Source organism: Eleutherodactylus coqui, chromosome 4 (genome assembly GCF_035609145.1).
Source record: "Eleutherodactylus coqui strain aEleCoq1 chromosome 4, aEleCoq1.hap1, whole genome shotgun sequence".
In the NCBI taxonomy this organism is placed as follows: Eukaryota; Metazoa; Chordata; class Amphibia; order Anura; family Eleutherodactylidae; genus Eleutherodactylus; species Eleutherodactylus coqui.
The window spans coordinates 156999123-157024458 of NC_089840.1; the positions used below are offsets into that span (position 1 = coordinate 156999123).

The window sequence follows — 25336 nt, forward strand, 5'->3', positions numbered from 1 at the left end:
CTTCAGAGAGGGACAACATCACATGTAGGTTAAAATATTTCAAAAGTAATCTGTCAGAAGTTTTGACTTTGCAAGAGACTTTGGAAAGAAACCACTTTTTTTTGTCTTAAAGAACAGTGTATTGCGTTGATAAATCTCCTTGGCTACTTGATGAAATGACCATAAATGAAACAATTATTGTACGTTCCTCTGTAAAGCATTAGTACTATTGTACTTCAAAATCCATATCATAGAATGGTAGAGTTGGAAGGGACCTCCAGAGTCATCTGGTCCAACCCCCTGCTCAGTGCAGGATTCACTAAATCATCCCAGAGAAATATTTATCTAGCTTTTGTTTGAACCCTTCCATTAAAGGAAAAATTGCCACCTCCCGTGTTAACCTGTTCCACTCATTAATCAACCTCATTGTCAGGAAGTTTTTTCTAGTATCTAATTTGTGTCTCATCCTATTGCTTCTAGTCTTTGCTTGTGCAAATGAGAATAGGGCTGATCCCTCTGCACTGTGACAGCCCTTCAAATATTTTAGACAGCTATTAAGTCTCTCGGCCTTCTCGTGAGCTAGACTCTATGCTTCTCTTAATAACTCATGTTTAGTCTATGATCCATTAGTATACCCAAGTCTTTTTCACATGTGCTCCTCCTTAGCCTAATTCCTCCCATTCTGTATGTGCTTTTTTTCATTTTTTTTTTTCCCAGATGTAGGACTATTGCATTTCTCCTTGTTATATACTATTCTGTTAGTCGCCACCCACTGTTCAAGCTTTTTTTTTAGATCTTTTTAAATACTCTCGCTCTCTTCCCTAGTGTTGGCTATCCCTACCAGCTTTGTGTCGTCGTCAAATTTGATCAGTTTCCCATCAATTCCCTCCTCCAGATCATTTACAAAAATGTTTAACACTGGGCTTAGAACAGAGCCTTGTGGTACCCCAATTGATACATTCTTCCACTTGGATGTGCAGCCATTTATGACCACTCTTTGAGTACAGTCAGCCAGTTGTGACTCCACCTAACAGTTGCTTTGTCAATCCCATATTTCGTCTTTTTTTTTAAAATAAGTATGGTATGAGATACTTTGTCAAATGCTTTACTAAAGTCAAGCTATACTATAGCCACCACATTTCCTTGATGTACCCAGTCAGTGATTCTGTCATAGAAGGAAATCAGATTCATCTGGCATGACTTGTTTGTTACAAACCCATGCTGGCTCTGGTTAAAGGGGTTCTGACATGAATAATGTTTTTATGCTTTAACAGCCATTGTTCCCTGGTCTGCCTAATGGACACAGGAACCCACGATTTAATGGCTGTTAAAGCATAAAAACATAATACTTACCTTGTCTTCAGTTGTTGTCATCAGGGGGGTCATCTCCCAGCAGGCTCTGTTCTTCCTCCTCTTCCTCCACGAGCCGCTCCGGGATTGCGTGCATGCGCAGTGGAGAGATGCCCTCTGATAGGAGTCAGGACGGGCCGCGTCTCCACTGCGCATGCGCAGAATCTCGAAGTTCAGCCAGGACGGACGGGCCGTCCACAGCAAGCACTGCTTGTGACGTGCTTGCTGTGGGCGGCCCGTCCGTTCACCTCGGAAGTGGCTGACGGACGGAGCAGAGCAGGAAGCCGTCATTTTGACCGCTCCTGCTCTGCTTCTACAAGCCACAGAAGATGATGCCGGCTGGAGGGGACATGCCTGGCGATCAGTCCTGGCCAGGCAAGGTTTTTTTTTTTTCTTTTCTTTTCTTTTCTTTTTTTTTTTTTTTTTTTAAATGTCAGAACCCCTTTAATTACTCTATTTTTATCCAAGTACTTGCATACATGCTGTTTAATAATTATTATAATTATAATTTGTTCAAAGATCTTTCCTGGTATAGAAGTCAGGAATTCTCCAGGAATTTTCAAAGATTATGGCAAGTAGCTCCGCAATTACCTCTGCTGTTTCCTTTAGTATCCTAGGATGTAATTCATCTGGACCTAGGGACTTGAATTCATTTAATCTAGCTAAGTGTCCCCTCACCATCTCTCGGCTTATAGATAGCCTGCATTCTTTTATTCCCCCAATAGTACAGGGAAGATCAGTTGATGTTCCATCTACTTTCTGAGAGAAAACAGATACTTAATAGGAATTTAAAAGTTCGGCATTCTCAACATCATTCTTAACCAATTCAGCATTTTCATCTTGTAAGCATCTTTGACTCTTCTTTTGCTTTTGACATAACTCCAAAATCTTTTTTTTTTTTTTCTTCTTTTTATTGCTTTTGGCCTCTTTCTGAAAGCATCAATTATCAGCTTTAGCTATTCTAACACTTGCCCTACAGTTTCGGCAGACCGCATTATATTCATCTTTATATATTTCCCCCTCTTCATTTGATAAACATGGTTTTCTTTCTTTTTACATGTGTGAAAGTTTTCTGTTCATCCGTCGTGGTCTCTTTAAATCCTTCCCATTCTTCCTCCTTTTAGGGATTAACGATTGTGCAATATTTTGCAATATTTCCCAACCTTCTTGGATATTTCTGTCCTTAAGAACATCCAGCCATTGGATTCTTCCTATCCACAGGACATGGCATGCCCAGCTACAAGTATATGGTTCCATGGCAACCCATCGACACTCTGTGATTACAGCGGGGGTAGAAGAAGCTTCATCAGCAGTTGCACAGTATTAGATGAACAGTACAGAGGTCTGGGATCATCTGGCTGGTTTGTGGTCATGTAGACCTGGTAGTAGCAGCAGGGGTGGTGGTAGAAGAAGCTTCCTCAGCAGTTGAGTCCATCAGCATTCTGATTCCATCAAATCCGCCTTTCTGAAATCCAACTTTGAGGTCTGAGTTTTTTCAGGTCTTCCTCCCCTTTTTATGCAAAATTCAGGGATAGCATGATCACTGCCTCCTAAGGTACCAGCCACCCTTTCTCAACCATTCCCTCCCTGTTGGTAAGAATTAGTTCCAAAATAGCAGATCCCTTTTTGTTTTCTCTTTTACCTTTTTGGAAGATAACGTTGTCAGAAAAAGCGGATAAGAATTTGTTCGCTCCATTACTTTTTTACCTGAGAGATTCCCAACAAATGTCTGGATAGTTCATCTCCCATAATCACTGTCATGCTTTTTTGAGAACTTGGCCATCTGGTGTAAAAAGAGTTCATCCATATCTTCTGCTTGTCCAGGCGGCCTATAGTAAATGCCTACAATAGTGTCCTTTCTGTTCTCTCCTTGTGTTTTTACCCAAACAGTTTTTACAAAACTACCATGCTCTGAAGTTTGAATCTCTGTAAATGAATGTTTTCCTAACATACAACACAATACCTTCTCCCCTTTTTTAGGTCTGTTTCTTATAAATAAGTTGTATCCTTCAAGCCTTGTATTCCAATCATGTGTATTATTCCATCAAGTTTTCCAGATGCCTATGACATTCTATTTTTTTCCTTTGTTAGAGCTGCAATTCTCCTTGTTTGTTTCCCGTGCTCTGTGCATTTGTATAGAAACATTTTAGTGTGATGTGTCTTACTCCTCTTCTTTCCTTCAGAATTTTTTTCGTCTCTGTTCTTTCTTTCCACTTCTAATAGCAAAGTTCTCAAATGTATTAGCTGTATATTTTACCTGGCTTTTCACTTCCCTTCCCATATTGTTTTAGTTTAAGCTCTCCTAATGAGTGAAGCAAGGTATCCACCAAATATATGCTTACCTGTTTTTGTAAGGTGCAACCCGTCTCTCTAGCAAGCAGTCCATCATATAGGTAATTCACTCCATGGTCTAGAAATCCAAATCTTTGCTGATCGACGTAGTCAGTTGTTCACCTCTAGAATCCTGTTCCATCTTCTTATTCCATGGCCATCCACTGGGAGGATGGATGAGAACACCACCTGTGCTCCTATTTCCTTCACCTTTCCCAGGTCTTCAAAATCTCTGCAGATAGTTGCAGTGTCCTTTTTTGCAGTGTCATTTGTCCCTACATGTATTAGTACGAATGGGTGGTGTTCTGTAGGACTGAAAAGTCTTGACAGCCTATGAGACACATCTTTGATTTGTGAACCTGGAGGTGAGCTGTCAGGTCTGCAGACAGCGGCTCTGTTCCTCTCCATAAGGAATCCCCCACAACCACCACTCTCCTTTTCTTCACGACAGCACTTTTTCTCCATTCAAGAGGACTGTGTTCTTACGACACAGTTCTTTGTAGGTAGAGTAATTTCTTGCTGTACCTCTTTTTCTCCTTACTGCTCGGGAACGGTACGAGGTACTGGTCTGGTACTGGTTCCTGAGCAGATGTGCTGGCTGACTCCTGATCCTCCTGCTTCTTTGGGTCACATGCTTTCATTCCTTTGCTTCTGCAGGTACACTGGACATTTCTTTTCCTTCAACAGTTTAAAGACTTTCTTCTACTCTATCAAGGAAATCCTCACCTTCCTTAATAAGTTTTAATGTCGCTATTCTCTCCTGAAGACTCTGCACCTTTTCCTCCAGTAGAGACACAAGCTTACATTTCTGGCAGGTAAAGTTTGGCTTTTCCTCTGGTAGGTCTGTAAACATGTATCATACGTTGCGGTGCTCAAAATGGCTCATCTCCTTTTCCATGTTGTTAATTGATGTGCACTTCTAAAAGTCAAGAATTGTAGTTAAGATACGTAATCTATAACAGTGATGGCGAACCTTTTATAGACCGAGTGCCCAAACTGCAACCCAAAACACACTTATGTATCGCAAAGTACTAACCTGTCAGGGGGAGGGCTTATGACGTATGATTTTTACGTCCGTCGTTATAAAAGGGACAGGGCTGTTTCAAAATAGACGGTGCAGATTTTGGCAGCTTTTTGGATGCAGAAATGCTTCAGAATTTGCCACAGAAATTTCCGCTGAGGACCTTTTTCAGCATTTCCGCCACTTGTAAACCTACGCCAGTGGTAATGGTGACCCGCCCCCGCAGAGCTACACCAGTGGTAATAGTGACCCACCCCCGCAGAGCTACGCCAGTGGTAATAGTGACCGCTGCCCAGAGGGGCCCCAGCTGTAATCGTGCAGGATTTACTAAATCATTCCAGACAGATATTTGTCCAGCCTTTGTTTGAACCCTTCAATTGAAGGAGAACTCGCCACCTCCCATGGTAACCTGTTCCACTCATTGATTACCCTCACTGTCAGAAAGTTTTTTTCTAATATCTAATTTGTGTCTCCTCCTTTCAGTTTCATCCCATTGCTTCTAGTCTTTTCTTGTGCAAATAAAAATACGGCTGATCCCTCTGCAGTGTGACAACCCTTCAGATATTTGTAGACCGCTTTTAAGTCTCTCAGTCTTTTTTGCAGGCTAAACATTCCCAGATCCTTTACCCGTTCTTCATAGGACATGATTTGCAGACCGCTTACTATCTTGGTAACTCTTCTCTGAACTTGCTCCAGTTTGTCTGTCTTTTTTAAAGTGGGGTGCCCAGAACTGGACACAGTATTCCAGATAAGGTCTGACTAAGGAAGAGTAGATGGGAATTATGACCTCATGTGATCTAGACTCTATGCTTCTCTTAATACATCCCAGAATTGTGTTTGCCTTTTTGCCTGCTGCAGCACATTGTTGACTCATGTTCAGTCTATGAGCTATTAGTATACCCAAGTCTTTTTCACATGTGCTGCTTGGCTCAATTCATCACATTCTGTATGTGCTTTTTTCATTTTTCTTGCCCAGATGTAGGACTTCACTGCCCACTGTGAAAGCTTTTCTAGATCTTTTTAAATACTCTTCCCTAGTGTTAGCTATCCCTCCTAGCTTTGTGTCATCAGCAAATTTGATCAGTTTCCCATCAATTCCCTTCTCCAGATCATTTATGATTTTTAGCACTTTCTCACTGCCTTTTATTGCCTCCCTTAGTCTTGTCGAGCCACATTGGTTTCTTTCTACTTGTGGTTTCTTTTTTTTTTGTTTTGTTTTAGTTTAAAGGGTATGAACTGCTCAAATTAGGTAATTAGGCTGTTTTTAAACTTTTGCCATTTGTTGTCTATACTGATATTTTTTAGTTTCAAATGATTTTATTAACTTTTCAAAATATAGCAGTATATTGGCTAGAAATTTACCTAACATAGTACATATTGATAGAAAATCTAGGCTATAACTTCCACATTTTATTATGTCACACAATTCTACAGGTGAACTCTGTTGCTCTCTGTACCATCCATAGGACTTCTGTAGGCCTCCCCGAGCCACCGCCCCCTCCATCTCACTGCTGTAGGGCTTTTGTCAGCCCCGGAGCTCCCATAAAATCAGACAACGGCTGTCACGTTTTCCGGAATAAGTCCATCTTGTCTTCTCTGATAGCGGAAAGCTTCTTGTACACCATCATTCGGGAGATTCTAGTCTTGACCGGACCAATCTGCAGTATTGGTGATAACCATTGTGATGCTATACAGACTCTGGTGGTCATGCATATATTTTGTGCCAATTTATGCTGCTGATTGTTGAAGCCTGACTGTTTATCCGCTAGCAAACAGGGCACAGGGGCCCGTTCAAAAGTTTTGCCGATCACTGAGGAGGCAAGGCGAGCGACCTGCCCTCAGAGTAATCTCACTTTCAGGCAGGTCCACCAGGTGTGCACAATAGAACCCAGTTCAGCGCATCCCTGGAAACAGGACAGTGAGCGGTTCTGGATAAATTTGCTAATTATTTCGGGAACCATATAGGACCTATGTAGGACCTTAATCGATGTCTCCGCCAATGACACCTGGTGGCTGCCCTTAGATGTGAATGTGCAACAATAATGCCAACGTGGCAGAGATAAAGAGCTATCTTGTTTCCATTTTAACATAAATGGAAGTTTGCCATCTGGGGGGTGGGGGGTGTAGTTCATTGTTGCATAGAGGTAGGAGATAATTCCTGGTTGACGGGGGTTCTAGAGACAAAACCGTTCAAATGTAGAATTGTTAGATAAAGGGGTCGACGTAGGCAGTAGTGATCTAACATAATCTGGTGAAGCTCAAGCCATCGTTTGTCAGGGGCACAGTTTTTCTCAATCTGAGGAATACTAAGCAGTTTTTGAAAATGCATGATATGGTTTACGTGAACTATACCCCTGCTCGTCCACTAGTGGGAAGGTTTTCTGCTGAGTGCTCAGGGAAAAGCCCTGATCAGGGAAAATGGGCATAAAGGGAGGGAGGCCCGACATCAAAGAATATTTGAATCTAGTCTTTCTACATATATCAAAGAGATGTGTCGTCAGTGGTGATAACAGACGTAGGGCTGATGCCTTGAAGCTCCTATCCCAGAAAACTGTATGTAGGCCCTCCGGGGCTATCATAGAAGATTCCAGTTCTTCCCAAAGAGGTGCTCCAGTCCCAGCAAAAATTGGGGGGATCTGGGATAATTGGGCCGCCCCAAAATACTTTTGGAAGTTGGTGACCGATAACCCACCCACTCGTCTGTGATAATATTTATCAAGTGCATAATATTTTGGCGGATTCTACGTCTCTTCCCTCCCCAGATGAATCGGAAAACCTGCCCAATAGCTATCTTTTAATTCAACTGTAGGAATGTTGATTAAGAGACATCGGAAGAGGTACAGGAGACGTGACAGTATCGTCATTTTAATAGCGTTTATGCATCCAATCCAGGACAGGGTGGGTTAATCCCATCTTTTCAAGTCTGCCTTAATAGATTTAAATAATAGGGGGTAGTTCCACCTGTACAGTGAGGCCAGGTCAGGTGTAAGTTTTATGCCTAAATAAGTAAGATATTGGGATGGCGCTTGAAATCCCAAGTGAAGGTCAATCAGCTTTTACATTGGACTGGGAACATTAATATAAAGATACTGTCTTATTCATATTGACTGTTAGACCTGACACTTCCGCAAAAGAGTCAAGGGTTTTAATCTGGTTGGGTAAGAGGTCAGGGGCCAATTTTGTCTAATTTACTCGCCCCGCAACAGGGGAGTATGAATTTTTTTTTTCTCTGACAGAACCCCTTTAAGGAGAGCACCTAGTGAGTAGACCTGTAAGGCTTTGCATAGTCATTTCCTGTTGAAAATTTATGCAAATGGGAAGATGGCACAAAGCCTCTACAGCGCCACTTACTGGTAGTCAGCATTCCTGCAAGTCAATGTCCAACTTTTTAACAAGCCATCTCCTTTTGCATAAATTTTCCAGAGGAGCTTCGACAGCCATATAGGGCTCTTGACTAGGTGCTTTACTTAAACTGCCTTCACATGGGAAAGAAAATCTTGGAAGAATATTAACGAGATTCTTTTGAATGGGGTCAAATACGTGAGCAATGTTCTCCCACATGGCACTGTGATGCAGGAAACAAATCTCGGCATGTTCTATTTTTTGTGCGTGCTCTTGCATCACAGCGCCCATTGTTTTCAATGGGGCTGCTGGCAGAATCCCACCATGTGCTAGTGCTGCAATGCAACATCTCCCATTGAAAACCATGTGAGAAACTCTGCATTCCTGACCGCCACTGCAGGGGATTACTTCTTCCCCCAAAATCATGCTAGCCGGTTTTGACCTAAAACAATCTCGCATCCTTAGGGGAATTCACATGTTGGCCGAGCATGATATTGGGCCGTTATTCACAGCCTACTATCGCGCTCATCTGTGTAAGGTTAGCCTTAACCCCTTAGTGACCCCCATAGACGTTTTTACATCCTGCTTTGCTGGGCTTTAATCCCCAGGGCCGTAAAAACACGCTTACCCCGGGGGTTAATGCCCTGCGGGCTGTGGACATGACGGCTCCATAGTATCGGATACCGGAGGTAGCCAACAACATGGCGCTGTCATGCCACGCAATCGCCGGTATTAACGGATAATGCCGATTACATAAAAGTAAAAAAAGAAGTCTGTTTCACCTCCCGTCATGGATGCAATCCGTGACAGGAGGTGAAAGTACTTACCTAAGGCTTCCGGTGATGTTCCCCGATGAGCTTCTTATCCACGCACCTTTCCCCAGCTTTGGCGCATGCACCCATTTCCTAAATGGCGAAAGCAAGGGCAGAAGCTGAGGAGGGCCCGGGAAATTTAAAATCTCCTGGCTACTAAAGGTAGCCTGGAGCAGTAACCGAAGGCCGCGTTGATTAAGTAAAAGTTAAGACAGTTGAAGTTTGATGCCAGTTTGTGCATACAGACAGATTATTAGGGCTATAATAGGTATGTTTTTGAACACAGGACAAACAGGGGTATCCATTTTGGCGTGAAAGTCTTCATATGTGTGCTGTACAAAAAAAAACTTTTTAAAATGATACAATTGCCAAAAAACACAAATCTTAATTTTTTGCTTTGCTTAGATTCATTCAAAAACTGTATGGTCAAAATACGCAGTACACCTCTTGATACTATGTTAAGGCGTCTAGTTCTCAAAATGGGGCCATTTGTGGGGGTTCTCTATCGTTTTGGCCGCTCAAGGGCTCTACAAATGTGCAATGGGGCCTAAAACACCTTCAAGCAAAATTTCTGTTCTAAAAACCACCAGCTGCTCCTTTTGTTTTGGGCCCCGTTGTGCATACAGACATAAGATTAGGGCCACAACGGATATGTTTCTGAACACAGGACAAACGGGTATCTATTTTGAGGTGCAAATCCTAATTTTCATTTGCACTATAGAAGAAAAAAATCTGTCTTTAAAATGATGTATTTGCAAAAATAATGCAATTTAGAGGGGAGAAAATAAAAGTAACTCCTGAAAAGAAACTGTGGGGTCCAAATACTCATGACAACCCTCAGTGAATACATTAAGATATGTATTTTTTAAATGGGGTCATTTGTGGCGGTATCTATATTTCTGACACCTATGAGCCTTTGCAATCTTAGCTTGGTGTAGGAAAACGGTGTTCCTCAAAATGTTGATAATGTTACATTTGTAAGTCTCCTAAATGGTTAAAAAAAACAAAAGCTTTTTAAATGTGTCCAGAATAAATTTATCAGATGGAAATCTACTGTACACATTTTTGTTAAGATATAAATATATTTTTTCACATATTTGAGATATTGCAATTAAAAATGTGAAAAATGACATTTTTTTTCAAAATCTCCCGATTTTAATTTAATAATTATACACAAATTCTATTGGTCTATTTAGATGAAGTACAATATGTGGCAAAAAACAATTGTAGAATTACTTGCCTTTGCACAACCTTTTACAGAGTTGCTCTATGTTAAAGTGACACATGTCAGATTTCCAAAATTTGGCCTGGTCATTAAGGCGCAAACAGGCTTGATCCGGGGCTAAGGGAAAACTATACCCTTCCTAACACATGTTAAAGACCTCTCACCTAGCCAAGCCAGAAAACCTACTGTACACTGATGAGGGGCAAATACCCCAAAACAGCTGTCTCTGGCTTTGGCGTATAGGAGGTCCTGGCCATTGTTAGAAGGCAGCATTCCTGCAAGTCAATGTCAGACTGCTTATTAAGCTTTACTAGCACCACATGCGAGGATTTTCGGGTGGGTGTGGGTGGGAACTTGAAACATAAGCTCTACTCCGAAAATAAGTCGTAGCTGAAGAAAAAAATTATACATCACCTTAGAAGCGCTGTCTGGGGCTCTGCTGTAGCTTCTCCCCGGGTCCCCGACACTGGTCATCGTCTTCTCTTCTGGCCAGGGATTGAAAAATCCCCTCCTCCTGGATGTGCTGGCTGTGATTGGCTGACGCTTAGCCAATCAGAGCCAGCACTCGATGAATCCCCGGCCAGAAGAGATGAAGAGAAACCGTGTCAGAGGAACGTGGCCGGGCTGACAGCGCCTCTAAGGTTATGTATGTGTATCTTTTTTTTTTTTCCCTTCAGCTAGGGTTTAGGTTAGGGCTTTGATAGTAGGATTTCCTACTGTCAAAGTTGCATCGCACTGCATGAAAATCGGGTTTTCATGCGATGCAACAGAGAGGAAGGCTCCATAGGGAAACATGGGCTACAAAACCTCATGAGTCGTGGGCATATCACCTGCTACAGAACGTTGCACTTGTAAAGTAACCCATAGGAAAGCATGGGCTTCACATTCGCATGATTTTTATTGTGTTGCTACAAATCGTATGTCTTTGTCGACCATGTGAATGAGGCCTTAATACCAGCCGATAGTAAAAATACGGCATGGGGTTTAAGCCCCTGTTCTGCAATCAATCAGCAGCAGGTCGGGTTGTCAGCTATTAGACTGCTGAAAACCCTGAGGAGAAGGGAGGTTTTTAACCCCTTCTGCCTTCTCCTTTCCTTAGTACACAGTTCTCAATGTACTAAAGAGTGGAAGTGTTTCTTCTACTACGCTAGCAGGTGTTCATGTGACCGCAGTGATTCCCTGGCACAGCAGAGCTACAGGGTCCTAGCAGTCCCTGATGAACTCTGCCAATGATTGTCACTACAGGGGTATGGTTTCCCTTTAACTGGGGCTCTTATGGATCCCAGCTACAGTGGAAAAGTGTAAAAAAAAAAAAAAAAGTGAATGTTCCCCAAAGAGATTATATGACGTCATGGGGGAAATATAATTAAAAAAAATAATTACATAGATAAGTTTAAAAAAAAGAGAATACAATAAAAATATATACATAAAGAAAATAACCCAAAGCCGATGCCAACCAAAACGTCGCAGTATGCACCTTATAATTCAAAACCATACATATATCAAAACATCCGAAACAAAATAAGTAACTTATTTACATACTTTATTTTAATGTAAATTACTAACTTAAAAAAAACAAACTGGAAATGTTTTTTTTAGTTTTTTACCCCCAATAAAACTAAAAACCGGGAAAAAAGTCAGTGAAAAAGATATTTTAAAAAATAGCCCTATATGTCACAGGAAAAAAATGCAGCAAAAATAATTTTGGTAGCTGAAGGAAAAAAAGTAAAGCAGTTGAACCACTACATGGGTAAAATTCCTAAAAAGTGTTTGGTCCTTAAGAGGTTAATGCCACATTTTTCTTTGAGGCCCCAATTAAGGCCTCCTGCACACGGGGTAATTGCATTGCGAAATCCGGAGCGGGATTCCGCCTCCGGATTCTGCAGCAAATCCAACCCATAACAAGCTAGGCAAAACGTGATTTCCTGCCCACGAGCGGAAATTGATAGCAATTTTCCGCTCTCGGGGGAGAAATCGCGGCATGCTGTGATTTTGTATGGGCTACGCACGGCCAGCTTCCAATGAAGTCAATGGTCGTGGGACAGACTGCTTCCATTGTGCTATCTTCATTGCAGAATGGTCGTGGCAGCCACGTTATCGCCATAGCAACTGAGCGGTGTCCTCTGCGCATGCGCCCTGGCAAGCACATCGGCAGCAGAGAAGACGCCGGACAGGTAAGCAGGGGTCCGACTCTCTGCAAAAATCCCGCATGCGGGGTCCGTCCCACCCGTGTGCATACAGCCTAACTTGATTTATGTGGCTCAGTACAAATGGGGTGATACCATACTTAGCAATTTTTAAAAAAAGAAACACATAAAAACTGCATTTCTGTCACCATATTTTGGGAATTAATCCCTTTTTTAATTATCCTTTTTAAATGGGCTTTTTTTTGCCGGATCACCTGCAGTTTTATTGGTGCAATCTTGTGCATAAGACTTGCTGATAAAAATGTTTTAAATCTATTTTAGGAGACCAGTGCCCAAAACAACTTTTTTTTTTTTTTTTTTTCATGTGAGAAGGTGTTTCTTGAACTTTTTAAAATTATATATAAAATGTATTTTTAGTAACATTAAGCATTTAATTTAAACATATTTTTTTCGGTTTCTTTTTTAGTCCTCATAGGGCACGTAAACTTGTGATCACATACAATAGTCCGCAATACTTCTCTATGCCTTTGACATTGAAATGTTCTAGATAATCAGTTAAGCCCTGCTATAAGGGTAGGGTTTCATAGGCTGCAATACATGGAAGTTTTGAGTCTTCACTAGGCTTTGAGCTTCCATGTGAACATCTTGGTACCGCATGATCCTGTCATGTGGAGACCAGTGGGGTGCCAGAGGGGGTGGGCTACAAGCTGCTTGGGTACTACAGTCAACAGTAGCCATGGCGTCCAAGAAGTTAAACAGCCAAGATCCAAGCTCTTCCCTATTGCGGCTGTTGCAGGCAGGTATCTTTTCAGAAACCACCATCGCCTGCCGGGTATGAAGTGAGCTTTGCTCCTGAGTCCGCGCTATACACCTCCCACATTACATTCACATTAGGTGGTCATTGGGTTTTATTTTGTGTGGGTGTTTTTTTTTTTCGTTTTTGTTTTATTTTTATTTTTTTACTACTCACAACCATGTTTATAGGCACACTTTTTTTCTATAAACCCTGTATAGCAGGGTTATGTGTGCTTTATGCTAGCTCAAAGGGCCACTCTGGTGCAATTTGTTTTCTCGTTCATTATGTAACTAAACCTTCAGTGTATATGTTGGCTAGTATTACCTTGGTTAGTCATTCTTTTATATCTAAAATGTTTTTGAGCCCTTTTCTCTGGGTGGGTCATGTGAATGTCATGTCCACCTGAGAATTACTTCGTTCTCAAAAATTCTGAAATTCCTGTCAGTTTGTTAATTAAAAGCTCCTATCACACAGTTAAACAGTCTGGAGAATGAGCTGTGATCTCCTGCATTATAATTATGGTCTGTATTTTATTTAAGTGAATATAGAATATAGAGATAATGGCAGTATGCTCTCAGCAGGCCGAGATAGTACGGGATCTAGCAGACAATGTGATGTGCTGATTCTTCCTGCTAGATTTCTCTATGCTCTGCTAACACTCCCATGATGAAAGTGCAGTAGCAAGATGGTGTCTGAGGTTTCAGACAGGAGGCTGCACTGCACAGAAGTGACTGCAATATACATATATGTCCAGACTGTAGCAGGCAATTAAGTGGGATGAAGGGGGGTGGTTAAGGATAGAAAAATGTGCCTTTGCCAAAGTGGCCCTTCAAGTGAATGGGAGTTAACTGAAGGAGAAATGTAGATTATTGCAGTATTCAGCAAGTGATGGAATAAAGCAGCTTACCAGAGACTAAGGAGTGGCAGGATACATATGTATAGTGTAATTAACCTGCTTTAGGCCCCCCTCACACAGGCGTTTGCAGAAACGCACCGTTTACTGCAGATTCAGCCGGGTATCAGCAGTGCTGGCGTGCGTTATGCCAGTGTTGTGGCTGCTGGAAAAAAAAAATCAATACTCACCTGGATGGTGTCATCGGGGTCCCGGGACCTCTTAGCAGCCATCCCTGTACTTGTCAAGCTGGCAGGGGATCTTTTGCTAAGGAGAGTGATTGGAAATCCCCTGCCTCTAGCAAGAGATTGCTCTGAGTCAGCTAATTGACAGCCCACATAAGCAAGTCACAGCCAAAGCTGAATGAATGGCTGTGATTCGTGCGTTCAGTGCTGGCTGTGATTGGCTGAGATGGCTGTCACATCAGACTCAGCCAATCACAGCAATCTCTAGCTGGAGGCGGGGATTTCAATGTAAATTTTATGTAAATTGCTGCATAATAGAAAAAGAAAAAAGTTCACCAATCTGTTAAGAAGAATTCAATAATGCCTGATTTTCTAATGCTACCTTCCCTTTAACTTGTTTAGGCTCTTTAAATCATGCTGCAAGTAAGAAGCTGGATTTAGAGGCCTGGTTTCCAGGCTCTGGTGCCTTTAGAGAGTTGGTGTCCTGTTCCAATTGTACTGACTATCAGGCTCGAAGGCTGCGTATTCGTTTTGGACAGACAAAAAAGATGATGGATAAGGTAATCTGTAGAGACCATTTCAAATTCGGGCCTATGCTACTATATCATTATTATCCTTCTGAAATCCAACTAATATATTGACAACTGGGAGTTACTGTTGTAAATAAGGTACTGAATAGGGATGAGCGAACGTACTCGGTAAGGCCGATTTCGCAATCGAGCACCGCGATTTTCGAGTACTTCACTACTCAAGTGAAAAGTACTCGGGGTCGCCGGGGGGCGTGGCGTGGTGGAGCCGGGGGGGGGGGGGGTGTAGCAGCGTGGAACAGGTGGGAGCGCTCTCTCTGCCTCCCCCCCCCCCCCCCCCCCCCCCACTCCCCTCTGCAACCCCCCGCTCCCCCACAGCGCCCCCGAGTACTTTTCACCCGAGTAGTGAAGTACTCGAAAATTGCAGTGCTTGATTGCAAAATCGGCCTTACCGAGTACGTTGTTCATCTCTAGTACTGAAATGTCCATCCTTATGTTATCTTACCTATAGTTTTGTTAAAGACTTCAATTTCTTATGAAACCTGTGTAATACATGATCAAGACATGCAAGCAAAGCCTTTTAAGGCTGCAATTCTCATCACAACCACTAGGAGGCAACACGCGCACATAGGATAGACATCTCGTGACAGTATCTCAATATCATGCCATTCTGAAAAGCTAGTTATTTCGTGTTACATCTGGACCTATCCAGCCAAGAGGAAAAATAAGGAAGGACATTTCAATATGTCTTTTCAGAGTACTACTAATTGCATTAAATGGCAATAGTCACAGCCAGTTGTCAGTTTATTCATACAGGCATGGCAACAGAGTCGATTTATACTTAGGCTTTAATTACACATGTAGAGACATGTCAGTCCCCTCCTTTATACTTCATTTTGAATTTGCTTTTAGCTCAATAAACTGCCCCAGAAATTGTGTGTGAATTCCGCCTTAATTTTTGTTTTTGTCAAACTCCTAAGGCTCACCTGTCTGGATGCGACATGGGTCTCCTCCATCGCGGACGGATCTTCTATCTTCTGCGCGTTCGATGTGCCTTTTTTTTCCCCCCCCGCGGAGCTGCAGACCAGAGGGCTTCCATTGAATTCAATGGAAGCCATCCCTGCGGGATCCAGAGAAATGTTTCGCATGCTGCGGTTTTTTTCCCTCCGTGTGATCCGCATACTGGCGGGGAAAAAAATTACATCCGCAGGTATTTAACACCTTAATGACATGGCCTATTTTGGCGTTGAGGACCAAGCGATTTTTGGTATTTTTCCATCTCCATTTTTCAAAAGCCATAACTTTTTTATTTTTCCGTCGACGCGGCCGTATAAGGGCTTGTTTTTTGCGTGGTGAACTGTAGATTTTTTTTGGTACCATTTTTGGGTACATAGACTACATTGTAAAACTTAATTTTTATTTTTTTATGATCGTAGGGAGAGAAAACGCATCAATTCTGCCATAGATTTTTTTTTTAAAGCGTTAATTATGCAGCATAAATAATACAACACATTTTTTTTTCTGCGGGCCGGTACGGTTACGATACCAAAATTTTTTTTTTTTTTAGGTTTTTCCACTTTTCCACAATAAAACTTTTTGGGGGAAATTATTTTTTTCTAAACACACTGCATTCAAAGTGCTATAACTTTTTTTTTATTTTTCCATGGACGGAGCTCTCTGAGGGTTTATTTTTTGCGAGACGAGCTGTAGTTTTTATTGGTACCATTTTGGGGTACATACATTTTTTTTGATCACTTATTGCGTTTAATGGGAGGCAAAATGCTAAGGGGAATCACAGTGGTATAGAAATCTATGTATACTAAATCAGAAGCCCTTCACAGATATAGATATAAAACTTAATAACTTTTATTAGATTAGGATTAAAAACGTGGCCTGACATATAACACTTTCAAACATCAGACTATCACAAGTAACATATACGGTCGAGTATACGAAACCAACCCTGGTAGATTGGTCGTATCAGGTAGCTCGTCCCCTATGAGATTTAGGGAGGCTACTATCATGTGATTTGTTCGCTTTAAGATATTATTAGAGCATAATAGTTGTACAAGAACACAGCTTGAAGGTGTCGCTGTTATCAATAGATGACATACGGTCTTGAATAATAGTCGGACCTTATTCTGATCCGATACTATCAAGATATATACCCAAGTCCAATGCTGGGGTTATGGGTGTTGATCTTTGAATAATTATGCGGTACGGTGGATGATATAGAAATACTCGATCGTAGCAAAGTGTTGATTGATCGAGAAAGAATAGATGCTCAACGCGTTTCCCTGTCCTGATTAGGGACAGTTCATCAGGAGCGAAGGTGATAATCACCACAAGCTAATGTAAGGTAGTCGTACTACTAAACGACTGTCACCAAGATTGGGTGACTAGCAGAACATATGATCTCTACTTGTTTTGTGGTGGGGTCCAGTCATGGACATCGCCACCTCACTTCTCGTGAATAGGAATTACCACTTGGGTATTGGATATTTTCAGCTGTCTGTGAATATCAGACTCAACTACATGCACACCTTTTCAGGGAGCTTCATTGATTCAAAGCAGTGACGCAATCGGCTCCCATAGTTTTGTGGGTCGATGCGGTAATGCCTCAAAAGAAATCGTATCCGGAGCCCCCTCCCCCCCCCCCCCTCCCTCCTCTAGTCTACTAAAATAATTTTAGAACACTGCGTCCCTATAGGATGCTCCGTATAACACCCGAGTGATCTATGCAATGAGATATAGCACTGCGCATCTAATAGAGCAGAAATGTATCTGCCATATCTCAGTAATCTCCACGGTCTATGGGGAGCAACCATCAGATATATTGCTAATGCGCTAATCTGTGCAACTCTGGGGATAATGCCCCATACAACGCAATCAAATATAACACTGCGGGTCTAATAAGCTCCGCAATCTGCGGGAAGGCGAACTCCAGATAAGTTGCTTAATGCACCAGTCTATGCAACTCAGGAGATAGTGCCCCATACAGCGCAAGAGTTTGAGAGCAGGTAGAGAGAGTAACCCCCTTCAATGTCTATCCATTCCTGGATTAGACCGGGGTGTGCATGAGATATAGAGAGAGAGTAGTAGTGCCTGCAGCTCTAATGGTGAGCGGCCGGCAATGAGATACTGGAGCTTCTGACAGGGGTTATAAGGGGTATTCAGCTCCTCCCATAGGGGAGGAGTTCACCTGTCGGGAGCCAATCGGGAGCAGCAGAGGATAATGTCATCCCCTATGGGAAGTCCTTAGTGGTAAATGTGACACTGTATGTGGCCTATAGGCCTTTAATAGATCCAAGGTGCATCAGGGGTCATGGGCAAGTGTCCTGCTGTCACCTGGTAGGCGGCTGATTGCCGAGAGCGGCTCTCGATCGAGCGGAGCGCCATAGGATGTTTATTTCCGCGTTCCATACTGGAACGCATAGCAAGCTGCGCGATGACATCATCACGCAGCGTGTCTCCTGATTGGGCGGTCTGCCGAGTAGTATGACAGCCGCGTTCCACTCTGAGGCGCATGGACCGTAGCGCGATGATGTAATCGAGCGTGTCTCCCGATAGGGCAGTGGAGAGGGGGGGCGGTCTTTGCAGGAGGTATAGACCAATATCCCCCGACGTACTGCTATGGAAGACAGGGCATGTGACGTGCCGATGTAGGCACGCCCCTTATCTGCCTATGCATCAGGTTGGCAGATAGTCATGAGTAAACCTGTATTGTGGGGGCAAAAGATAAGCCATCGTGCCGATCCAGACGTTTTAATATATTCTAGGTAAATGCAAGGTAACCTCATATTAGCCAGATTGGGTCTAATACATAGAACCTAAACGGTCAGTGTGATAATGAGGCTACCGGTGATTCCGGTGTCGGGAAGATCTATCGCATCAGATAGTGGAAAAGTTAACCCCTTTATAGTACGGAGATATAGATTAAGCTCCAGACGTAGGTTGTGTCACATATAAGCCCGGATTATCCGGTCAAATAATACTGTCTAATTACGGATATGTCAGATTCCTTTATAAAGGTGCCAAGAGGTTTAACAATTGTAGTTTGCATGATAGCTTGGAATAATACCAACATGATGTGTCAAATCACATTGGATTTCAGGGGGAACGCCCCTCAGGTCCATACTCCTCACAAGTTGAGTATCGGGGGGAATAGAAAGTCGAGATCCCAGAGTCTAAAGAAAACAATTGAAGTTTAATATTGCGTTCAAGCCCTCCGGTTTAACCGTGTTGAGTCTGAAGATCCATGTGGCTTCTTTTTGCAAAAGCTTTTTATCGATGTTGTCACGTCTCGCGTTGGTCTGTAGGGTTTCGATCCCTTGGAATTTTAGGCCATTTAATTCCCCATGATGAGTTGTTAGGAAATGGTCCACTAGTGGGGTGGATTCACCGCGTCTGATATTGCCAACATGCCCCAGGATACGATGCCGGAATTCCTGTGTGGTTTTTCCGACGTAGTTCCTGGGGCGTGGACACGAAGCCATGTACACGATGTTACGCGTTCTGCAATTGATGAAACCGCGATTCGAATAGGTTTTATTAGTGCTCGCACTGGTAAATGAGTGACTTTTTAGGATAAAAGTGCATGCTGCGCAGTCATGGCAAGGCAAGGTTCCGGATGGTTTCATACTGCTTAACCAGTTCTAATTTGCACATGGGGTAAGGTGGCTTTTTACCAGATGATCTCTGAGGTTGTGTCCTCTACGGAATGTTATCATTGAAGCAGGTGGTAGAATCTCTACGAGGTCAGGATCGTTCGAGATTATGCTCCAATAATGTTTGAGAATGTTTCTTACTTCCCGAGTACCCGTGTCAAAAGTCCCGGTGATTCGTGAGAGCTGGCAGTTGTCTCTTTGTCGGGGGACCAGGAGATTACTTCTTAGTTGTTGTTCAGCATGCCTGTATGCATTCTCAATTATGTCACAGGGATAGTCTCTTTCCAAAAAACGTTGTTTGAGACCCACACTTTCCCGTTTAAAGTCCTGGTCGTCGGAGCAATTCCGTCTTATTCTGAGGAATTGCCCTTTGGAATTCCCCGTTTAAGGGGGACGGCGATGGGGACATCATGTGCCCCATCATACGCCAATCTCTACCTGGGCTGGTGGGAGGAAAAGTTTGTTTATCGAAACACAGAGTTGTCAGACAACATCATACTATGGCTGCGTTTTATTGACGATATCCTGGTCTTTTGGAAAGGCACCGGATCGTCTTAAAGGGGTTGTCCCGCGGCAGCAAGTGGGGTTATACACTTCTGTATGGCCATATTAATGCACTTTGTAATATACATCGTGCATTAAATATGAGCCATACAGAAGTTATACACTTACCTGCTCCGTTGCTGGCGTCCTCGTCTTTATGGTGCCGTCTAACGCTGTCTTCTCCTTCCATTAGACGCGCTTGCGCTGTGCGGTCTTCTGCTCTGTTCAATGGAGCCGCTCCGGCGTGCTCGCGCCGCCGAGGTCTTCTGCGCATGCGCAGACCAGCTCTCTACTAAAATTATTTTAGTAGACTAGAGAGGGGGGGCTCCGCATACTATTTCTTTTGAGGCATTACCGCATCGACCCACAAAACTATGGGAGCCGATTGCGTCACTGCTTTGAATCAATGAAGCTCCCCGAAAAGGTGTGCATGTAGTTGAGTCTGATATTTACAGACAGCTGGAAATATCCAATACCCAAGTGGTAATTCCTATTCACGAGAAGTGAGGTGGCGATGTCCATGACTGGACCCCACCACAAAACAAGTAGAGATTATCATATATTCTGCTAGTCACCCAATCTTGGTGACAGTCGTTTAGTAGTACGACTACCTTACATTAGCTTGTGGTGATTATCACCTTCGCTCCTGATGAACTGTCCCTAATCAGGACAGGGAAACGCGTTGAGCATCTATTCTTTCTCGATCAATCAACACTTTGCTACGATCGAGTTTCTATATCATCCACCGTACCGCATAATTATTCAAAGATCAACACCCATAACCCCAGCATTGGACTTGGGTATATATCTTGATAGTATCGGATCAGAATAAGGTCCGACTATTATTCAAGACCGTATGTCATCTATTGATAACAGCGACACCTTCAAGCTGTGTTCTTGTACAACTATTACGCTCTAATAATATCTTAAAGCGAACAAATCACATGATAGTAGCCTCCCTAAATCTCATAGGGGACGAGCTACCTGATACGACCAATCTACCAGGGTTGGTTTCGTATACTCTACCGTATATGTTACTTGTGATAGTCTGATGTTTGAAAGTGTTATATGTCAGGCCACGTTTTTAATCCTAATCTAATAAGTTATTAAGTTTTATATCTATATCTGTGAAGGGCTTCTGATTTAGTATATATAGATTTCTATACCACTGTGATTCCCCTTAGCATTTTGGCTCCCATTAAAACGCAATAAGTGATCAAAAAAAATGTATGTACCCCAAAATGGTGATAACATCGCAAGAGCCGGCTGGAGACACAGAGGGAGCACGCTCCCTCTGTGAACCCTTTCTCTGCCGCCATCTACTTAGATGGCGGCAGGAAGCTGTTAACAGTGGGGGAGGCGCATCTCCGATGCCCCCTTCCGTTGCAGCGGGACGCTCGCTACTAGTGACAGCCGGCTCCCGCTGTGGGATAGCACGAGATCTGCTATGATCTCGTGCTATCCCCATGACGTAAGGGTACGTCATTTTGCGGGAAGTACCCGCCTCCCATGACGTACCCTTACGTCATGGGGCGGGAAGGGGTTAAATACCTGCAGATGCCCAATGATTGTCTATGGGCATATTGAACTGCGCATCATCTGCGCGGGTGACCCACGCTTATTCCACAATTACATTAAGGCCTCATGTCCACAAGCATAATTGATCACCTATTCAGTGCTGGTCGGCCCCGTAGAGTTTGAATGTAGTAGCAGTTCAACATGCACGCTGCTGCTCCATCCAAACTCCTAACCGTGGTTATTCAGGTTAGGAAGATCTGGAAACTTTACTAAATTATTTGCTTTGTACAGTTTGTTTATCTTTGTCAAAACAAATATGCTGCATGTAAATCTGGCTTTAGACCCTTACCCCTACTGTTTCCATCAATTGATTACTACATGTAACTGTGGTTTTTGTACTTTTGTCATTCCGTATCCCCCTTTTTTTTGCAAGCGCTGCAGAATATTTTGGTGCTATATAAATAAAGATTATTAGTATTAACTATCCACAAATCTGTGCTAAAATGAGTTACCTTCACCACATTGTGTAAATTTCACATATGTTCTATGAAATCTTATGTTTTTCCGGTCCAGTTGATTGCAATAGAAACCTTTTTTTATTTGCAGTTTTGAAAAAAGTAGTATTTCACTTATTGACGTGGGTTGAGATAAGGCCATGCATGCTCCTCTGGTAAAGTTGGTTTGCAAATGGGAGAGCGCCAACTATTAGAAGGTAGCATTTCTGAAAGTCCATGTCTGACCTTTTTTACTAAATTTCCCACAGAAGCGTGCATGCATCAGGAACAGCGTGTGACATTTTGTGATCAGTAATGTGGTACTACATAATGGCTTCATCACAATTTGCTTTCAGATAATAAGCCTGCTTCTCCTCAGCTCAGCAGAAGGCAACATTTGGTGGTCGTGGGTAAACGTGCTGCATATAGAAAACAAAATTCTACACCTCCAACAAATTAAGTGTGAAGCTGCATAATAAGCCAATGCTGCAAGAAATACAGTAACAAATGTGCTTCAACACTCATGCACACTTATTATCTGCAAACAAATGCGTAATGATTTTTGGACTAACCACATAAAAATGCAAAGTTCTTAGTGCACGATGTCAAGGCAAAACTTAATGGATGGGTACCTAGTTCTATAGACACCTCTCTTTAGGCTTAAAAGCCTTCATATGAATGGGTAAATGTGGTGACGAGTGATTTTGACCACAGGCATATTAGATAATGGAAGTGGGGTGCCCGTATTTCTGAAACAGTCAGAGCTGTTGGTGGTTCCTGAACTGATTAACCCAGGGACCGACTTTTTGGCAAAAAAATCATACAGCAGCAGGCCACATGTGGTTGACCCTAGAGGTAAACATCTGGTGGCATGTCTGATATCTCAGTAATAATGTACCACTGTGGATCAACTGACCCAGCAGTACATGGGTGAAAGAGTAAGACAAATTTGCATATTCGCCATGTGGCGTACCTTGCACCAACTGAGATTCAATAGCCAAAGATGAACAAGCGTACTACTGACTACTCCATATCAATAATCAACGATACTTCAAATGGGCTCAGGAAAGATATTAAAGGACCTTGGACACATGACAGGTGGTCATCTGGAGTGTTGAGTTCAATTTCCGCATCTGGTGTAAAGCCATGTCCCATCAGTGTTCCGCAGACTGGTGGTGGCAGTATTATGGGTTGGGGAGTGTTTCCTGGCATTGGTCTTCTTCCACAGTCCTTGAATGGTGAACCCTAAAGTATGTTGGCTGACCATCCAAACCCATATTTTCTGTAAGTCTTCCCTGATGAGAGTGCCATGTTTCAATAGGACAACGCTCCATGTCATTGAGCTGAGATCATAGTATGTTAGGCTGAATAAAGACAATGTCCATCTAGTTCAGCCTATTTCAACCTCCTGGTTGATCCAGAGGAAGGCGAAAACCCCAAGAGGCAGAGGTCAATGAGCCCTTTTGGGCTGAAAATTCCTTCCCGACTCCATAATGGCAGTCAAAATAATCCCTGGATCAACCTTTGATAGTTCCTACCTGAATGTAAGACCGGAATCTACAACCCCACTGGTCACCTGAATGTTTGTTTATATCCTGTGATATCCTTCGGCTCTAGAAAGACGTCTATTCCCCTCTTAAACTCCCCTATGGATTTTGCCATCACCGCATCCTCAGGCAGAGCGTTCCACAGTCTCATTGCTCCTACAGTAAAGAACTCTCTTCTGTGTTGGTGATGAAACCTGCCTTCTCCTAGACATAGAGGATGCCCTCTTGTTACCGATGCAGTCCTCGGTATAAACTGATCATGGGAGAGATCCTTGTTATTTTCCCCTCATGTGTTTATACATAGTTATTTGATCGCCCCTTAGCCGTCTTTTTTTTCCACGGTAAATAATCCTAATATCGATAGCCTCTCTGGGTATTCCAGTTCCCTCATTCCACGTATTAATTTGGTTGCCCTTCTTTGAACCCTGACAAGTGCCTTATATAGTGCAAGAATAATGTTTTCGTCCCCCACCCCTATACTTCTTTTAATGCAACCCAAGACTTTATTTGCTTTTGCAGCAGCTGACTGGCATTGGTTACTCCAGTTAAGTCTACAATCCACTAGTACCCTCAGATCTTTTTCCATCTACCTTTTCCCTAGCAGTACTCCATTCAGTGTATATTGGGGACATCTGTTTCTCCTGCCCATGTGCATAACCTTACATTTATCAACATTGAACTTCATTTGCCATTTTTCTGCCCAACCCCCCCAATTTATCTAGGTCCATTTGTAACCGTACACTGTCCTTCGTTGCATTAATTTTCTTGTATAATTTTGTGTCCTCTGCAAATATTGATATTTTACTGTTCTGTCCCTCTATCAGGTCGTTGATAAATATATTGAACAGAATGGGGCCTAATACTGTGGTACCCAACTAGTGACGGTGGCCCAATCAGAGTATGAACCATTTATTACCACCCTCTGCTGTCTGTCTCTGAGCCAGTTCTTTACCCAGATACACACGTTTTCACCCAGTCCAAGCTGCCTCATTTTGTATATCAACCTATTATGGTGTCAAATGCTTTAGAGAAGTCCAGATATACGAGATGAATAGACTCTCCCAGGTCCAGCCTAGAACTTACTTCATCTAGAAGCTGATCAGATTTGACTGACATGATTAACCCCTCATGAACCCATGCTGGTGAGGAGTTATTCCGTTCTCCTTGAGGTATTCTAGGATGGCATCTCTCAGAAACCCCTCAAATATTTTCCAGTTATTGAAGTGACTTACTGGCCTGTAGTTACAAGGCTCTCTTTTGGACCCCTTTTTGTATATTGGAACTACATTGGCAATGCAGCAATCCAGTGGTACAAGCCCAGTCTTGATAGTATCCATAAATATTAGAAATAGCGGCCTAGCTATCACATCACTTAGTTCCCTTAGAACCCTTGGGTGTAATCCGCTGTGCCTGGCCCAGATGGAAAAGAATTTGTTGGATTTATTACTTTTTACCTGAGAGATTCCCAACAAATGTCTGGATGGGTAAAATCTCCCATAATCACTATCATGCTTTTTTGAGAGCTTGGCCATCTGATGTAGAAAGAATTCATCAATATCTTCTGCTTGTCCAGGTGGCCTATAGTAAATGCCTACAATAGTGCCCTTTTTGTTGTTCTCTCCTTGTATTCTTACCCAAACAGTTTCTATAGAACTACCATGCTCGGAAGCTTGAATCTTTGTAGAGATCAATGTTTTCCTAACATACAACGCAATACCTTTCAAGCCTTGTATTCTATTCATGTGTATCATTCTACCAAGTTTCCGTGATGCCTATGACATCGTATTTCTCTTGCTGTTAGGAGCTCCAGTTCTTCTTGTTTGTTTCCCATGCGCTGTACATTTGTGTAAAAACATTTTAGTTTGTGATGTCTCTACTTTCCTTCTAAATGTTTGATCTTTGTTATTTCTTTCCACTGCTAATAGCAAGGTTCTCAAATGTATTAACTGTATATTTTTAC

General features: G+C 42.6%; 1 protein-coding gene across 1 annotated transcript in view; it reads left to right on the forward strand.

Moving 5' to 3' along the window:
• Positions 1-25336, forward strand: part of SARS1 (seryl-tRNA synthetase 1) — a 117638-nt gene that overhangs the window by 85116 nt on the left and 7186 nt on the right. The window contains exon 9 of the mRNA XM_066600332.1: positions 14483-14640. Coding sequence (XP_066456429.1) covers positions 14483-14640 — 158 coding nt within the window. The remainder of the gene's footprint in view (positions 1-14482; positions 14641-25336) is intronic.